At 43.6% G+C, this 20,320-nt stretch overlaps 1 protein-coding gene across 1 annotated transcript in view; it reads right to left on the bottom strand.

The window, feature by feature from the left end:
* The window catches only part of SLF1 (SMC5/6 complex localization factor 1), a 754,058-nt gene that overhangs the window by 617,370 nt on the left and 116,368 nt on the right, over nucleotides 1-20,320 (bottom strand). Inside the window, exon 5 of the mRNA XM_086960920.1 lies at nucleotides 19,112-19,274. Within this exon, the coding sequence (XP_086817046.1) occupies nucleotides 19,112-19,274 (163 nt within the window). The remainder of the gene's footprint in view (nucleotides 1-19,111; nucleotides 19,275-20,320) is intronic.

Here is a 20,320-nt window from a genome sequence, read left to right as displayed (position 1 = left end):
CTCATTGCGGCAGTGAGAGCGGCCGAACCCTGGAGCTCCCCTCCTTGCGATACACTAGCGGGCGCCTCCCTCCAGTTTCGCCCTGAGTGGCTCGGAGACGACCCCGAGAGTCCCAAGCGTGCAGAAGGGAAGCAGGGGAGCTGCCTAGCTGGGTCAGTCGTAAGCGAGGAGGCTGTGTGGAGATGGCCCAGGGAGGCGCGGACGCCATTATCAGCGCAGAGTGCATTACACCGGAGAGGAGTGACAACAATCGAGGACTGGGCACTGCGGTCACGGCCCTCATGCTTTTACAGCCTATGGACTCTCCCATCAAGAACCAATCGGACCCAGAGGGTGAAGCAAGGATGCACGAGGCACCGAAGTAAGGCGAAGGGTTAAATTTCTAAACCCGGCCAAGCACAGCAGTAAGGGACACTGTGGGGGCACTTCCCTCCTGTTTTGCCCGGGAGACCCACACCATGAGGAAGGTCATGAGGCCAAGGCGAGTGCAAACGGTGAGACAGCGAAACAGAAGGAGCCGGGGGAACAGATACCACTGCCAGTGCTCAGTGTGACAGAGTGGTGAGGAAAGTTGCTACCCGGGGCCTATAAGCGACGAGAACAGCCCTCGCGAGGCAGCGGTTAAGAAGCCCCCACCAGATACTAAACGTGGCCGGGGAGGTGGAGTGGTTGAAGCAATAAGAGTGGCAGCCGGCCTTGTCAAGGTTGTCCTCCCAGGTAGGTGTGAGAGCGCTAGGCTTTTGCCGCAATAGCGCCAGAACTCCTGCAATAAAGGCGTCCCTCCGGAACACCACTCAGCGACTAATAGCCTCATTCCCCTGGGCCTGGTTTCAAAAAGGCAAAGAGGAGCAACAGACATTGCAAGAGGGAGCGCATGTGGGCTGCCCAAATCACCACTGAGCTTCTCTGATCCTATCGCATACCAAAGGAGCATACGCTATGACTAGGCCTCAGAGTGGAGCACCAGGCCTCTACAAGTTAGTGCATCCGGCAACAGCCTTATTAAAGTCTGTGAAGTCTAGTGACTTACCGCCATAGAGGACCCGCAGGGGGTGCCTTCGGCAGGGAACAGGGTTCCGGGGCAGAAGAGGACTGGACCAACCGAGTTTGAGGAAGGGCGCACACAGGAGCTTGGATATGGAGGGAAATCCCCATGAGAGGCACTATTGCCAGAGGACAACAAGAGATCAGAAACCACAATCTAGAGGTGTGGTGTACACCCTGCTGGACCCTCCACTGTAGCACTATTAGACAAACATCTTATCTAAGCGACACATGAATTGAGCATAGTCAAAGAAGTGGGGGTGGTCTTCCTCTCCGAATCGATTTGGGATGCAGTAGCCTGTGGGAAAGGATTGACCACCTTCCCATCCCCTATGTCCCCAATAGTAGAAAAACCCGGATTTCCCCCCAGGTTAGGACTCAGATGTATTTCAAAGATGGAGGGAGCAGGGATGTAAAAGGGTAGGCATCCTGTTCGATCTTAAAGGCCTAATCCCATGAGAGCAACTAAGGCAGGACTATGCTCTTCCACAATCGGACACCTTTCATTACCGTCAAGTGCATCACTGGGTTACATCTTCACATTATCAACAAGCGGCATCCAGGCACCTCACCGTTTTTGAAAGGTGGCTGGTGGGTAAAAAAAAGAGGATAAACATCTTATATCCGAGCTATATGAAATGCTTTCCACTGGGATAGCGGGAGGTCGAACAAAAGGGCAGCTTCGATGGGAGGAAGAACTAGGGAAGGCGCTTTCAGAATGGGCAGATATACATTACCAGGCACAACACACATCACATAGTATAGCAGGGACTGAATCGGCTTACAAGGTAATGCCGTATTGGTATTTCACACCCGCCTGCATACATACCTGGGACAAAGATCGTACCGACAAATGCTGAAGAGGATGTGGTTTAGCGGGTTCGCTTGTACACCTACTCTGGCACTGCCCCAAATTGACACGGTAATGGGAAGCTGTCTTTAACTTTACCCCTATGCTCTGAGAGGCAGCCAGATCGCTCTGGCACTCCTAGAAGAGCGACAGGTGATTCTATCTCAATGGGGTATGTCAGATATACCGGATCTTCGAGCATGGCTACGGAGACTATGGCTAATACTCGCTATGGAACGCATGTCTTTAGAGGCAGATCATAAGGGAGAGACATACGCCGAGTTGTGGCCCCCTTCCACCAGATCCTATCTGAAGAATTATGGGCGATTGCATGCCCTAAATATCTACAAATCCTGCGATTACTCCCTGTAGAGGCAACAAAACCTACACCAACTGAGCAGCTCCATGAATGTCAACTACCAAACACGCTTTAAGTGATCAGATAGGGAATGACTGGTGCTGGGTCTTTGGGGGAGGGGTTTGTATTTTGATTACTTTTCTGTCTATCTATTTTTTAAAGACAAATATTGTTTTGTTATAAAATGATCCAATCTTCGTTGACAGCCTCCGGGTTGTAGGAGTACAGCTGTGTAGAAACTCATTTACTTTCGTACAATGCCATGCATTGGTTGTAGGCATAAAGCTATTTTAATATCACCTTGCATGCTCTAATAAAAGATTGGTTCCATAAAAGGAGGTACCACCATATTTTTTGCCTAAGAGTCAGAGAAATGGAGAAAAAAATGCTAGGCTCCAGCCCATCCTAGATAATTGCAGTACAATATAACATGTCATATATCCAGATATACTAGCAAACTTTACAAACCGATATTCATATTAAAAATAATAGGCAAAAGGAGGAAGGATTCGGCTCCAAATTTAACCCAAAACATTGGGCAGCAATAATGTATGTTTCCTTCAATAACTGTTATAACACAGGATTCAGTCCTACATCATGGCAAGTAGCCCATCTCTACCCACTTTACAAAAAAGCAACAAGCAGGATCCGTCTCATTATAGATTAATCGCCCTGTTACATGTTGAATCCAAATGCTCTCTAATGCCACTGCGTTAGAGAGGCGCCAGGAGGTGCTCAAAAGGAACATCGAGCCCCAGCGGGAGCTCTGTAAACTCTTTTCTTGGACACAGCCTCACCAAGCCTCGCTAAGTCCTTACCTGCCAAACTGCTGTTGCTGCTTACCAGGGGTTCCAGGGGAGCCGCCACCGCCACGAGCCAGTGGACCACACTTCCCAGCAGCCTTTGTGGCGCGTACGACGCCATCGCGTTTGAGAGGCGCTCAAAAGGAACATCGAGCCCCAGCGGGAGCGGGAGCTCTGTAAACTCTTTTCTTGGACACAGCCTCACCAAGCCTCGCTAAGTCCTTACCTGTCAAACTGCTGTTGCTGCCTACCGGGGGTTCCGGGGGAGCCACCACTGCCACGAGTCAGCGGAGCACACTTCCCAGCAGCCTTCGCGGCGCGCACGACGCCACTGCGTTAAAGAGGCGCCAGGAGGCGCTCAAAAGGAACATCGAGGCCCGTGTCGCGGGACGCGAGCGGGCGGCGCCTGGAGAAGCCCGGGACAAGGGTGGGGCCGTCAGAGGCCGAAGGAGGCTGGGCTGGGCCACCCCTCTTGGATCCTTGCAAAATAAGGTACAAGTGGCGAGTGGCAGGAGGCTGATCCCTCCTGCAGTCTTTTTCTGACTTTGACTCTGCTGGAATTCGCTAAGAACTCTGTTGTGTTTTGGGTCAAGACGTTGACACTGTAGTAGACTATATGTATTAACATTCAGGTGTACACTTACAGAGTTCAATTGCCATACAGGCTGAGTAGACCAGATATTAGATAGGTGTTATTGGAAATCTAAATTAGTCACATTGGGTCACCATTATTGAAATAAGTTCTGGTCATACTCTTGCTGAAATTGGTACTTGAGGGTGAAGAAATAGGTATTCTTGTTACGTTGCAACTGTCAAAACTTGTTTTTGTCGATTCGGCTAATCTGGGGACACTTAGTAAGTATAACAGGAGAAACAATTAATCATGAGCAAACGGAAGGGTGCTGCTGGCACACTTGACGATTTTATAATAAGAGCATAGTCAGTATTATGCCATGAAATTGAATTAGCACAAAGAAGGTTATCACTTGACCCTTCAAAACTTCCAACTTATAGGCAATCTGGTATACACTTGCCAATAAATGCATTACATTTAAATGTGGATAGTTGTACTGAAATCCCCCAACTTGTTTTGAACAACCCTGTAATAGAACCAATACAAATCATGGAGGGGTCCTCTAATGCAAACAAATCGGTGACTGCCGGGATATCAACAAGATTACGAGCCCAAAATTTAGTGGGAATGACAAAAGAAAGAACTAAGAATTTGCAGAGGGGAAAAAGAATTGGTGAAAAGAAAGGGAAATCTGGGGGAACAGGGAGAACTAATAAAGGAGATCCCAACATGCCGGAATACGAGGAGGTCTTGTGTAGAACAATTTGGGTGCAAACCGATGTTGATAACTGTTTAAGTCAAGGCAAAGAGAATGAAGCAGTTGGAGTAGTAGAACACACTGTGGTGCATATTTTTAAAACTGCCTTAGATTCTGTACAGACCCAAATAAAAGAATGTATGGATATTAAAATGAGGGCCTTCGATAGTAAAATTGATCAGTTAAACTTTACCATAGCCCAATTAGGTACCATGATCGGGGATGGAAGCAGAATAATTGAAGAAGGGGCTAGATTACTAGCAGATTTTAGGACAATACAAAAGGAAAGTAAGAAAGCCAGTGGTGATGAACAAATCCCCAAAATACTTAGAATGGAACCAGCAAATAGCACTGGGACGGGGAGAAGAGCAGAGGAATTAGGGGATAGTGAGTCACAGAGGAAGACTAACACTCGATCTGATAACAGAATAAATTACTCATAAAGAGATAGTTCCAGGGCAGTAGTGTACAGTCCAAAGGGGACTGACTTGATTCCTAATTCTGATATCCTGAAGCTACCTCCTGCTAAAAGCCCCAACGTCCTAGTATTAGCTGGTGTGCCAGCCCTGAGAAGGGACCAGAAGGAACCCTGGTACAATCTCAGGAACAAAGCTGTAGATTGGCTCTCCAAGTATAAAAAGTTCAACCTCCACAAAATGAATGAAATCCTGATGGTACGCAAGTAAGGGTGGGTGGGGGATTCATCAAAGGATATACAAGGAGATTGCATTGTCATAAACTTTAAGCACCCTCATATAGTTCGTAACTCGTTGAGAGCACATGACGAGATATCAACTCAAAGTACTAGTATTTGTGCCCTGCCATTAGGTTATTTTTTATAAACCTGTTAAATTAGGACTAAATCATAACTTTGCTAACTTCTTATTTCCCGAGTCTTTCAATAGCTTCCAAGAGTTAACATCCCTGGAGGCGGTTGATTGACTGCAATCGACAAATGTCATAGCAAAAGAAACCCAGGTAGCATTTGTAGAGAAGAAACTAGGGGGGAAAAAGAAGGCTTTAATTAGTAATCACTGTGAAGAAATGGAAGTAGGGGAAGAGCGAGGTGTGAGTGAAACTGCATTACTAATTCCTACAGCAAGCGAAATTTGTGAGAGTATACAGGCTAGGGGGATAATAACACAGATAATATGTTAAGAGAGGGGCCCATGAGAGTTGCAGGTTCTAAGGATCTTGCAGAACTAAAAATGATTTCATTGAATATAGCGGGTCTTGGAAAAAATGCTAGCGATCCTGAGTGGAATGATTACATCGAAACAAATGATATTTGTATCCTACAGGAGACTTGGGCAATAAAGATTCCACACAGGGTAGGGTATAAAATGTTTTATGTAGCTGCAGTCCCATCTGTAGGAGGAAGGCCCTCTGGAGGCCTTGTAATATGGGTAAAAGTGACCCTCGATATTAGAGTCACGCAATTGTGTACTGACTCATTAGACATACTTGGAATAAAAATAGTAACCAAGGACAGAAGGGTGTTGCATCTATATAATATCTATAATAGACCTTGCCAGGCTTTTGAGGAGTCAGCGATAATAGAATAAATGGATTCCATTTTAAATTCACTAGCTACAATGAAAAGCATAGTAATAGGTGGTGACCTTAATTGTAACTTGGAACCTATTACAGGGCTTGGAAACTTTTTAGAAGATGAAGACAGTGCTAACAAGATTCCTATAATGCACAATTGTAAGATTGTTCCGTGTACCGTGCTAGCACTACAAATTATGAGACTAATGGTTGGGCAGGCCTGAGAGCATTCCAAAGACGTTTAACATCCGGCGTACCAAAGGCCCCACCATTTTGTAGAAGTAAGTCCTAGAGCAAAATCGATTACATAATTTTATCCTTTGATATTTGGCCGTATTCAGTAGACCTAAAGATTATGCCAAGAATAGAGAGCGACCATCGTCCGCTTGAGTTTGTTTTCCACAGTAGATTGTTGCCTAGCTTAACAGAGAGCAACAGTCCAACTAATGTGAGCTCAGATGATATCATAGTTAGCAATAATCGTCGCTCAGTTAAATGGGCGTAAATGCTGGAGCATGGTGAAATGCTGGCAAGTGTTTACAATACATTTGCCAATATTTTCTGTAGATATGCAACCACATTAATGGAAAGAAATACATTCCTAGATTTGCATAAGGGCTTCTACAAAGCACTTATCCCGCTAGTAACAAAAATGTCAAAAAAGACCGGCAGAGACGGAATTCTTAAGCTGACAGGGAAACCCTGGTATAATAAGGAATGTCGTATTGCTAAGGCTGAATTAGTTCACGCTATAAAAAACAACAATATGCCGATTGTCAAAGAAGCTAGATTAAAATACAGGAGAGTACAAGTGAAGGCGAAAGTATCATGGGACGAAGAGACTTGGTCCGACCTGCTTACTGCAGCTAAGAATATTGACCAAATTTCATTTTGGAGACTTGTGGCCAAAGGAAATAAAAAAGAAAAATAATCTAGGAATGTTTACCTTGATGAGACTACCTGGATCGAGCATTTTACCAAGTTATATGGATTACCTGAGAATGATCTTTTTAAGGATGAGTTATCGCTAAGTCCAAGTGAAATCAAATTAGACTTTGATCTACAGGAAACAATATCGGCTATTAATTTAGTTAAAAAAGGGAAAGCCCCCGGACTAGACAAACTTCCGGGAGATTTATATAAACATGAAATTAGTGTCTGGGGCCCCTATATTAACTGTTTATGTAATGCTGTAGCTGCAGGTTCAGATTTTCCCGAGACATGGAGGGGGCGGAAATCATAAAAAAATTTAAAAAGGGCGATAGGAGCGATCCTGCAAACTATTGCCCAATCAGTTTAATTGCTATTTTACAATAGACTTATGCAAGGCATGTTTTCAACCGTATAAACATTTGGATTGAAGAAAAAGCAGTTCAAAGTTTCAGGCAGGGTTTAGAGCCAAAATAAGCACTATAGATCAGGTCCTTAGGTTCTGTTGCTTGTGTTGGAAGTATGAAAACATAAGAAAGGGTCATTCATTCCTTTGTAGACCTCAGGGCTGCGTTTGATCTCATCCCCCGAAACTTGCTATGGAAGACACTCAGCCGCCAAGGGCTACCAGCCAACCTTTTGGAACAGATTATGAGGTTGCATGAAAATAATTATGCAAAGGTTAAGTGGGGCTCGGGAGGCGAATTAACAAGTCAAATCCCCATAAAGAGGGGGGTTCGCCAAGGCTGTGTGTTGGCACCCACATTATTTCCATTATTCGTCAACGATATCGCATCTTTTTTGAAGGGCTGTAAAAACGACGCACAAAAATTGAGGGGAGAAAGGATACCAGCCCTCTTTTTCGCTGACTATACTATACTCATATCGCAAACACCCAAGGGACTACAATGTCTACTAAATGCATTCCAATCATATTGTAGCAAAAAGGGCCTTGAGATCAATACCAATAAGACGAAGTATATGGCCATAAATCCACATAAAACTTTTAGGGAAAACATGATTTTAAATGGACAAAAATTGGAATGTGTCCAGAATTTTAGCTATTTGGGTGTTTCCCTGGATTCTAAATTATCATGGAAAACCCAAATGGGAAAAAGCAAAATGACACGAACGTAAAACATGTTACCGATTATGAAAAGACATGGAAATAGTCTTAGTAAAGCTGTTTCGCCGGCTCTAGAGGTATTTAAGTTTAAAGCCCAATCAGCAACATTATATGGAGCAGAATTATGGGGACCCTCGTGCAAAAAGGTTTTTGAGGTTGGTGAAAATAAATTTTATAGAGCGCTACTAAGACTACCTGTGCGTACGCCACTAATACCAATTATTCTTGACACGAATATGAAACGCACAGATCATCATGCTATTTTGAGACCATTGATGCTTTCGGTTAGACTTTGGTCGACACCCGAGTTGTTAGATTATTAGGATGGTCTAAAAGAAATAATGGAATTGGATAACAACAATAGTATCATATGGCTCAAACACGTTCGTAATTGGCTAAAAAAGATAGGTATATCACACTTTTGGGATGAACCGTCAATATTAACTCAAAATTAAAAAAAGATGCTAAAATCATCATTCTGGGCACATATGGAACATAGTAGGTCAAGTGAAAGAGTGAATGGATCTTTAGCAAGCAAGTTCCTCATGTTTAAAGATAGTGCTTGCTTTGATTGCTTTTTAGATGAAGTATATCCACCACTTGCCAAAACACTATATATGAAATATAGATATGGAGATTTGATGATAAATACAAGTGTAGCAAGGTGGTCAAATGACAGTAATGAATTATGCACTTTATGCACAGGCAAAGCTAAAGAAGATGATTCGTATATTCTGTTCTTTTGTTCACCTTATGCGGTCCCTAGAAAAAGATGGATGAGACCACTCTTTTTAAATATAGGTGTGAGATCACATAAAGCGGGAGAAAGGTCTTTAAAGACTGATACTAGCCAGGTTATTATTTTTGGTATTAGTAGGTTTTTGCTAGCTACAAATTTTATAAGAGCAAAAGTAGGCCTGAAATTTTAAAGAGGTTTTTTGAGATGTAAGAGCTGCACTATAAAATAACATTGTTAATTGTACTACCAATGAATATCACAAGTATATATATAAAATATTTTCAACATTGGATTGTTTAGAAAAATCATGGACTCAATTCCGAATGCTATATGTTTTCATCCGTTACAAATGCCTTTTTAACTATTTATATAAGGTTCTTAATGTAAGGATAGACACCCCCACATTTGTTTCCTTGTAATAATCATTGGACTGCACTTCACTTCACTTGGTATTTTGTAATAAAGTCAATCCCTGTTTTTATGCATCAGTATATGTTTTTATGTATCTTTTATGGTACTAATGTACCGAAATAAAGATTATGAAATGAAATGCTATTCATCACTGATTTGAGAATATTAAAAACCATGGGCTCTAAAAAAAAAAAAAATCTGTGATTCCAGACCGGTTTTCAAGCAAATGGTAGTACACAAGACAGCATTATAGTATTAAGACTACTAATTCACAAAAATAAACAGGCAAGGAGCCAATGGCACGTTTGCTCTATGGACTTCAAGAAAGCTTTAGATTCCATTCATAGAAACCTACTTTGGACAAAACTTGTAAAATGGGGTCTTTCAGAGAAATTGTTGAAAGACATAAGCTTCTACGCATTTAACTGGTTTCAAGTTCAACTAGATAGCAACACCAGCCTTCAACAAAAAATGCATTAAACAAAGATCTAAAACAGGGATGCATCCTTGCAGCAATGCACTTCAACTTATATTTATCTGGCATTGACATGACTGAATAAATCAAGTGCCTGTCCTCCAAAACTGAACAGCTAGTGAGTAATTGTTATTCAATTTGCGGACAGCCCTCCTAGAACTCACCAGAATTGGCCTCTAACATACTTTAAGGAGTTTATCCCCGTCCTCCCAGGGCGAGTCTGACAGTGCGAGTAGCAGGGAGTGTACGCCAGTTGGGTCGGGGTCTGATGGTGAGGGAGGGGTGACCCCTATAGTTATATACCACCTATAGTTGTGATGTGCTTGGCTGCTTCCTCACAATGTTTCTATTTGTCTGCTATTGTGTTTATTCCTTATGTGTATGTACCTCTCTGGATGCTGCCTATGTTCCTAAGTGCCAATAATGAGGTTGTCGAACTGTATACATACATTGTGGTGATGCCAATTGGGTGTTCTTGTATATGTTACGTAAACTGAAAAATAACGTTTTTTTCACACAAAAAAGGAGTTTATCCTACTACTGCAACCAAAACAAATTTGAGATTAATTATGAGAAAAACAAATGCTATCCTTTGGACCACAAAATGTCAAGTCGAGTACCTGGAATATAGGAATGTTTATTGGTGCGCAAGCTGGGGTCTTGCAAGATTTATGCCACAGAATCAGTAAGCTTGCTGTGTAAATATCCATATTGGAGCATGACAATGAGCGGAACCCTGTCCCAGAAAAGCTGGCTACGATAGGTGACCTGGCTTCAGAGCATAATGAAACCGTAGACCAGGAGATGGCACATAGATCGCGTCAAAGCATGGCACGGTATTATGGGGATGGGGAAAGGCCCAGTCACTCCCTTGCACAGAGGTTTTTGGCTCCCCGGAGTCAGGAATACATCACTGAAATGCTAGATGAGGAGGGTGAGGCACACTACACCACACCAGAGATAAGTAAAGTGGTGCTAGACTTCTACTCTGATCTCTTTGGGAAGCGGACCCATGCCCCAGCAGCTGACGTCAACTCTTACCTGGATGATATTGCGCTGGGCTGGTTGTCGGTCGCCCAGCGAGAATACCTCACTAAGCCATTTGATGTCGAGGACGTCAGGCTCGCCATTGCATCGCTGCAGACAGGTAAGGCAGCAGGCCTTGATGGGCTCCTGAGTAAGTTCTACAAGGCCTATGCCGAAGAACAGGCCCCATGATTATTAAACATATATGTCGAGGCATATGAAACTGGCGTCCTCCATCCCACACTCAAGGAGGCACTCATTGTCATGCTCTTGAAGCCGGACAAAGCAGCCAATGCGTGTGACTCCTATAGGCCCCTTTCCACGGTCAATATTGACGTCAAAATTCTGGCAAAAATGACCGCCGACAGACTCCAGGCCTTAGTTCCCAACCTGGTACTCCTGGACCAGTTGGGATTTGTACCTGCCAGATTGACTTTGCATAACCTGCGCACTGTTTTTGCAACTTTACATAACTTTGAGTCAGATTTTCAGGTGGCCGCGGTACTGCTAGACGCTGCAAAGGTGTTCGACTCTCTGCAATGGGAGTATATGTTCACTGTGCTGCTGCGCATGGGCCTGCCACCTTTCTCTCTCAAATGGATCCACCTGCTATATGCTACGCCAGCGGCGTGGGTACACGTGAACGGCTGGGTGCCTGGCGCCTTTCCAATAAATAGAGGCACGCGGCAGGGCTGTCCACTGTCGCCAATACTTTTTGCGCTCACATTAGAGCCTTTGGCATGAAATTACGCCAGCGACATGCTCAGGCGGCATTGAGATTCTGTCAGCGGCGTTTGGTGGTTTCGCCATACACGGGTGGCATGTTGCTGTATGTCCGCGAGCCAGCTACGTATCTACCGGAATTACTCAGTGAGTACGTGAAGTTTGAGAGGTATTCAGGCCTTGGCATAAATTGGGCCAAGTCAACGGTGTTCCCGCTGACAGCTGGTATCCGTGAAGTGGAGTTAGACTTCCCCCCTGACGAGGTCCACTGATCCGGTCCGGTATGTAGACGTGTGGTTGCACAGGAGACCCGATGTGGTGATTTCTATGAACTATGGCCGTGTCCTCACTCAGGTTACTGACCAGGCGGCAAGATGGCTTAAACTACCGCTTTCCCTAGCGGATCGAATAGCAGTCGTCATAATGACGATTCTGCCCAAACTACTTTATCAATTAATCAAAATAGCTTTATTCGACAGAATTGTCATAAAAAGCACAGCATACATATACACACAATTTAAAATAATAAATATTAGAAATTTTTAAGAAAATATTAAACATCATATAACTGCCAAATGAGGCTCTTGTTAAAATTGATAAGATAAGTACATAAATCTACGATATTCCTCCAATATTTCCTACCCCTGTTCATTATATAAAAGAAAAAATGGGATACAAAAATAACAGTAAAGATTAGGTCCATAAACGGCCCTAGCAAAGTACCTTTGCCCGGATAGACCAGGCCCATCCCAAAAATGTAGCTACCGCAGTTGCTATTAATGGGAATAAATCCGTTGTTAATACTCTCATCGCCTCTCCATGTCTAGTAAAGCCAAGCAATTTACAGATAGGTATTACCCACATAATACGGGGTTTCTTGTACAAAGGGCAAAAAAACAACAGATGACTAATTGTTTCCTGTTCTTCGTGGCATTTTGGGCACACCTTCTCAGCCACCCCTGTCCACTTACTAGTGAATGACCTGACAGGTAGTGTACCGACCCTCAGCTGGAAATACAACTTTCTGTCCAATGGTTTTTCAATAGCATCCCAATATTGTTCTAATACAGTCCTAATCTTAAATTCAAGGAATCTGCCAGTCAAGTGCCTTGTTGAGCCATTTGTACATGCTGTAATCATGATTTTATCCCAATACATCTCCTTCAGGGTCTTCTTGGAAGGAAATGATGCATTGAGGGGATCGGCCCACAGGTCACTCAAACCTAGATTTTCCAACAACGCCCTGATCTCTCTCAGCCATCTAATCTTATGGAATTGATCAGTGACCATTACATCTTTGAGGCCCGAGGCGTAATGAGCAAGCTCGGGCGTACACCACAGTCTTCGCCAATACAAGAGAGGTCGGAGTTTCGCCAGATCAGTTACAGTTTTCCTACCCAGCTCTAGCAGCAATGGGTACATTGGCGTGCTTTTCAGGTAGCCTTTCGCAAAAAAGAGTTTTCAGCTACTGACAGGGTTGATAGGTTTGCAAACCCCCAGAGCTCTGCTCCGTAAAGCGCTGAGCTTAGGACCTTCAATCCATAGATTTCCATCAATGGACTAATTGGTTTGGACAATGAGGTTCTAAACTTAGTTGTGAGAATCCCGGCCTGCTGCTTATGCTTTAGAGTGGCAATATCAAATTGTTTTGACCACCCCATGTTTGCCTGTATCGTCACTCCTAGATAGATAAAAGCATCAACTTTTTCAAGGGGGACGTTATTTATATAAACCTTACCCCGGAATGACCTATGTTCATTGAAGGACATGAACTTTGTTTTTTCCGTATTAATGGTAAGGCCCAGCATAGAGCAGAATTCCTCAAACCTGTTTAAAGCTTTCTGCAGGCAGCTGGGGGTCTTGGAAATGATTAAAGTATCGTCCGCAAACATGAGGATAGGTATGTGTTCATTCGCCAGCTTTGGGGCATCAAGAGGGACCGAGGAGAGGAAGCCAGCCACCCCGTTAACGAAGAGCGAGAACAGGGTCGGTGCGAGCACACAACCCTGTCGCACTCCCCTGTCCATGGGGAATGACTCAGTCACCTCCCCCCGGACCCCTCACCGTACACGCGCATGGTTACCCTCATGTAGGCGGACGATCAGAGATAATAAGTCAGATGACATCCCCATATCCCTCAGGACACACCACAGCCTGTGCCGAGGCACTAAATTAAAGGCTGCCTTCAGGTCCACAAAGACCGCATACAAGGCCCCTTTCCCCAGAACGACTGTCTTCCAATAGATGTTAACAAACCAGAAGACCTGGTCGATGGTACTAGTAAGGGGTCGGAACCCCGCTTGCAGTGGAGATAGGAGCTTCTCATCTTCCATCCATGCCGGGATTTTTTGTAAAATTAGTCGACCCATAATTTTTTGGATGGAATCTATGAGACTGATTGGTCTGTAGTTTGCTGCTATAGATTTATCCCCTTTTTTAAATACTGGGATAATCTCTGCCCCCTTCCAGGAGGCCGGAATTGGGGCACCACGGGCTATTGCATTTGCTAGGTGTCTAATGTACAATCGCCAGGAAGGTTTATAGCTCAAAAACACGTCCGCAGGGGCTCTATCTGATCCAGGTGCACGTCCTGGTGTTATGGAATTTATTGCCCTATCCACGTCCACTAGTGTAAACTACTTTATCTGTTCATCAATATCCCGATTTGCTTAAACATTGCATTGTTTAACATGCTTCAAACAGCTTTGCTATCTTTCGTGTGGGAAGGCAAAAAGCCCCGCTGTACCTGGGATGTACTGGTGCAACCATTCGAGCGAGGCGGCTTTGAAGCTCCTGATATTAGGCTCTAATACGTGTGCGCTCAGGCATTTCTGGTATTTCCCACAGCGGTTCCAGCCCCACATTGCAGTCGAGGCAGATTCGGTTCTCCCTGTGCCGCTGGTGGCAGTTGCATTATTGGGCGGACATGTTGGGCCGCGTGTCAAAATCAACCCTGTTCATTGCACTGCATGGGCATGGAACACTCTGGCAAAAAGGGCGCAATTAGATTACCTCTACGCCCCAATGCTACCGCTTGCTGCACACTGAGATATTTCTACTACACAAGAGCACGCTGCATTGCACACACTGGGATAGGGGGGGATTGCACAGCTGGGTGACCTCTATACACAGGACCAGTTTAGACCATTATCAGACATACAGGGAGGGCGAGAACACAATATGATGCTGGGGTTCACCTGTGTGCATGTGAGGCAGGCTGTCCGAGCTATATATCCCAACTATCCTGCTGGGCCGAGAACACTGCTGGCACTGCAGGCGGTGCTAGCAGGCGAATCACGTAGGGGACAGATAACTAACTTCTATAATGCTTCCTTGAGGAAGCGGGACCTGCTTGACAACCCCTCCAACAATAAATGGAACGCAGCACTGGGGGCCTCTCTGTCACTGGATGCCTGGAAGTTCTGCTGTACATTGACGGGGCGCCTAACGGCGAATTGTAACCTCGGGATTTTACATTTCAAATACTTGCCTCAGCTCTACTGCACACCTTTTCAATTGAATAAATTTGGACTGCGGGAGAATGCCTGCTGTGTGTGTTGTGGACAGGACGATGCAGATTTTATGCATTTACATGGCACTGTGCTGGTGTGCATGCCTTCTGGACTCAGGTCAGCAGTGTGCTCACTGAGGTAATGCTGGAAACTGTGGTGTGTGTGCCTGATGTCAGCCTACTGGGATGGGTAAAGAACCTCAAGCCCTGCAATCAGAGACTGGTGGCTGTCTCTACTTTGTTTGCCAAGCGGGTGGTGGCGCAATGTTGGGGGGCTAAAACTCTCCCGACAGTGAAGAAGTGGGTCCAATAATTGCTGTATTGCAGGGGCCAATTGGGGACTTATGCGGAGGAACTGCCTGAGGCCTCACGGCCTAGGGACGTTTGGGGTCCACTCACGGGGTACCTGCTTAGCAATCCTAATTTACAGTAGACATTTGTAATGATGTACTGATTGCTCGAGGTAGTGGGTTCAGCACAGGGTTCGAATAACTCATTCAGTGCTGAGTTATGGGGTGGGTAGGGTGGAGGGTCGGTTTTGTTTTGGAATTCAACTGTAAAATGCTTTTATTACCCCTTTGCTCCAAATGACTTGCTTGGTCCCGCTGGGGGCTCTGTATCTTCTTGCTACAAGCTGAACAATAAAAAGATAAATAAATAAATATCTGGATATTACCATCGCCTGTAACCCACAGACTACCTGGGAGTTAAACTTTGATCCTATATTGGAACGCAAGCAGGCAAATCTGGATTCCTTGGCCACCCTCCATTGAATCTTCCAGGGTGAGTAGCACTGTATAAGATGTTCATCCTCCCTAGATTTTTATATGTGAAACAGTACTATTTTACCCACTGCCCACGTCGTACTTTCTGGACCTGTAGGCTATATCGACATGATTTTACTGAGCAGGCAGAGTACCCAGAGTATCTCACATCAAATGTACACCACCCTAGGAATGTGGCCTAGGCACTCCCGATTTTTACTGGGAGGCACATATGGTCCTCCTGAATAAATAGCTATTTTGAGACCATCAGGACTCCTCCTGGAGTCTGGATGGATCTAGCCTTATGCAGTGGGGTGTCCATAAAACTACTTCATGGAACCCGCCCTCCCGCTGCCCTTCCAGAGATCTCCAGGGTCCCTGTGCTATGATTGTGAACAGTCCTTGCACGCATAAATGGCTGGGGAAACTACAGCTCAGATCCCCCTGTGGGAGGGGACACGGCTGGGACAGGTAGTTCGGCTGTAGAGCTTCCAGGAATGAGACCTGATTGGGATCCTGACACTGGGTGATCTGTGGGACTCAGACCACATTGGTTCATTTGACCTACTAAAAATCTAGTAAAACCTCAATAATTCACAATTATTCAAGTACCTCCAGGTATGCCACACCACAAGATATTGGAGGAGGTTTCTGAAATCAATCCGCTGGAGGCGATGCGGACTATGGGCTCACTTGGGCGCCAAGGGATATCCTGCCTATGCAGGTCCCTACTACTCAATGCATCAGACCACCTCTTAAAGCGCTGAATAAGCTGGGAAGCGGATCAGGGAGAACTTGATGACTATGACTGGCATGAGACAAAAATGCCTGTGAGTCTCAGCCATCTCCTCCAACCTCAGGCTTATTCAATTTCATTACTTTCACCGAGTGTATTGTCCAGATAGGCTATGGAGGATGAGTCGATCGTCATGCTGCACTTGATGTGAAGATACTGATGGGCCCTTCTTGCATGTTATATGGTCATGTCATGTCATCACAAACTATTGGACCTCAATTCACGCTCATATTGCAGTCACTACAAACCTCTGCAAAGCTGAGTCCTAGGATGGCACTCCTGGGGACCATGGAGAGATGGGCAGCCAAAACATACGATGGAACACTAGCGGGGGATCGGCTACTTTTGTGTTTTTTAAACAAGGTTTTATTAGGATTTTTTATAAACGGCATAGTACATTCATAGAGGCATAGAAATACATCATTACTTTTATCGTACACCAACAGGACATCAGCTTTATCAACTGCTGACAATTAGTATACAGAATAAGTCATATGGTATCATTGTTGAGTTGTAACAAGCAATGATTATTTCATTATAATCAGGCTTAATGAACTGTAGCAGGTATTGGCTATTTAATACCTGAGAGAGACATTGCTAGGACCTGGAGGTCCTTGGACCCTCCCTCTATATCCATGTGCCGCATGGAAATGAACTTCTGCTGTCATCCAGATAAAGAAAGAAAGAAATGCCAGGGTTGTGCCAAAAAAAATCTTACTCCTAGACATCAGACACTCTGTGAGATGTTCAATACTACTTTTCTATACAAAACTACATAGTGAGATATGCTTATTGCTTTTAATTTAGGGAAGACCGGAACAGATATTATTGGATTTTTCTGTGACCTGTACTGGTGATGTAAGCTTATTTCATAAAATTAATAATAAGAGATATAAAAAAAGTCAATGATATTAGCAAGTCAATCTTCCAGTGTACAAAATGTCTTCACCACGAAGTTCTCTATCTACACCGATCCAGCTGTGCCTGCTGTTTGGTATGTTAGGCTATTTGTACCATCCCTCAAATAATAGCTTAGGCTCATTTGGAGGAGCTCATTTAGACTTGAGCAAACCATTCCGCTGAAGACCTGAGACTTGATATTTCGGTAGACTGCAACAGCAGATGCTTGTCCTTCACATCAGTAGGGAGAGATGACTACGACATCAGAAAGTATGTTATATTAAATGGGTGACAAGTGAGTGAATCCTGTGAGAAATACAGATTTGTCGGTGGGAACACCTGGAGTTCCAAGTAACTTTGAAGATGATGATTTTACACATTTTTATGTTCACTGGTGATACAGCTTATCCAATACCTGGGTGGTTAAATTATCACCCAAGTTTGATTTTTACAGTTTTAGGAATTTTACACATATTGTGGGATGCATACACTTATTGTATTATTAACATCAAACACAGCGATACTAAAAACAGTAAACTGATTAATCTGGAAGGAATGTTTAAGTGTGTGGACTAAATTCAGCCACTTCTTCAAAAGACTATGTTACACCTGGTCAGTTATCAAGTTAGGTCGTAACTTTGTGTATGCTCTGATATTTCAGGTCTCATAAATAATCAAAGCTAAACACAGGGACAGTTTCTAGGCGTGTCATACCATCACAGTTTTTATCTTGCAATATTGTCATATTGTTGAAAAGCCCTCAATAACAATTCTTGTACAGTATTACCGTGCCTTTTCCAGGGTATTCTACAATCTCCAGGATACAATGTGTGAATCCACTTCCACTACTAAATATCTACCCATACTTTCCAGCTCTGGGTAGCATATGGTCGCCATTATATCCATGCCTTCTCTATTTGAACCTTAAAATAAGCTTTGTAATATCCCATATATTAATCAATGACTTTATGGGCATTCTTGGGTGCCCATGGGAAGTCATGTGAAACCACACCTCAGTATGGCAAATCTTGTGGAATAAACACACTGTGCAAGACACACAATAATGGTTACACGTGCTGCCTCGCAGCAGGACATAAATTCAGCCATGCTTTAACCTCTGTCCCAAATATTTCACATCCTGCTGCAGAAGCTACTGTTAACTTCATCTATTATGAAAACTGTGAAATTTCCAGAAGAAGACTGAGGGGTTCTTTGGATACAAAGGACCCGAATCTCTCCTCCAGTTAGCTTCTAGGTCACAACTCAAACCATGGGGCTCAGTAGCCGAGGTACTGCAGAGTCCTTTTGACCAGCCTCAGTGTTCTGTCTTTCCTCATGCAGTTTGCTGGTCAGCCCCCTGCAGTCGGCAGCCTCTGACCAGAGCTCCACCCACACCACAACCATGGGATGCCTCCCATGAGGTCATATTCCAGATGACGTAGTGCAGCATAGGCAAAGGCAGTTCTCTGGGTTGCTGCATCCAGTGCGTTTCACCCCAGTTACTATAAATAATGATATCAGAAAATCCAACATAGGCTGTACAATGAAAGAGAAAATGATTGTGAGAGCAGAATACATCAATAATGGGTGGGGTCAACACAACTGTCAGAAGTTATTGTAAAGAGTGAAGATGTAACATCTGTTCCTTTAAGCATAGACTACATACAGCTAAACAGGCAGATGTTTTGTGATTAGATAGCTCATAAACTGAAAAGGTGACCCCAAAAATAAATTGCAAAATAGTAAATTAATATTTCTTATTCATCTACATACCTCTAAGAGAAAATCTCCAAGATACTGCACTGGGTAATAAGGAGCGTGGATTACATTTTTCCTTCTCTCTAACACAACATTTCTGTTGTTTGTGAACACATGGGTAATTCCTTCTTTGGCGTTTTCTGGCTCGTAAAGAGTTGCTTTTCCTGCCAGCAGAACTCTGTAAGGGTACACATATTTTGGGAGAAAATTGTGATTCAAATTCTATATATTTTTCCTCTCACTGTAATTGCATTTATATAGCACTTACTACCCCTGACGAGGCGTCAAATCGGTTTTTGGCGAGTAGCAGTGAATTAGTATAGGAACTTAATTTGAGCAGTGGAAATGTGAGTCTGTTAGTTGAATTGAAAGGTATAATGGAGGGATAGAAGCGGGGTTGTAGAAAGTGTTTAAATGGAAATCATAGCAATAGGTCAATGTTAGGGATGAGTAAAGGACAGTTGGGGGAGGGCAGAGTCCCTAGAAGTGGATTAGGGAGAGAGATGAGGTATCGGATGAGTCTAGGAGGTATACATGATGGAAGGGTTTAGAAAGGCTTGTTTGGGAGATCTGAGTAGTAAAAGAGGTTTGAGATTGATAGAAATTTCACTTAACAAATGTATGCCAAAAAGAAACAATTGACTACACTTTACATAAATGATGACAAAAATGTGTTAAGCTTCACGTTTATGGTAAACGACAAATGCGCCTTTGATTCAAATACTGCATCGTAAAAGCATGCAGATGGTGGAATAACCTATGATATATTTTAAGATTGCCTTCAATAGATGTGAATTTTTAACAATTTTAATGACGATGATCTTATAATTTGATAATGTGATATTAATAACAAAACAAATTCTATATGCAATAGATCAAATTTAATGTGATCAAGTTAAATAATTATTTCATGATGTAACGTGTGCACCGAAAATGACAGAAGAAATGTAGAGGCTACACGGACTTGAGTTAAAGTTGTTTCCGTATATATGTGTGTCATGGATATGCATACAAGCAAACAAGCTTACATGTACTTTTCCTACATGTGCAACATTAACACTTACAACATTTTATGAGCACCATATAATTACATGAATTTATTACGATTTGATTTGAGTGTTAACATATTTTACTTATACGTTTGAAAATAGCAGATGTTATTAATGTGAGATTTATAATTCAGCATAATGTATCGTGTAACTAACTGTATATTATGTGGGCCTC

The sequence above is a fragment of the Lissotriton vulgaris genome, chromosome 3_1, assembly GCF_964263255.1.
Source record: "Lissotriton vulgaris chromosome 3_1, aLisVul1.2, whole genome shotgun sequence".
In the NCBI taxonomy this organism is placed as follows: domain Eukaryota; kingdom Metazoa; phylum Chordata; class Amphibia; order Caudata; family Salamandridae; genus Lissotriton; species Lissotriton vulgaris.
Note: the sequence above shows the minus strand (reverse complement) of the source record. Positions and strands in the feature narration are given on the sequence as shown.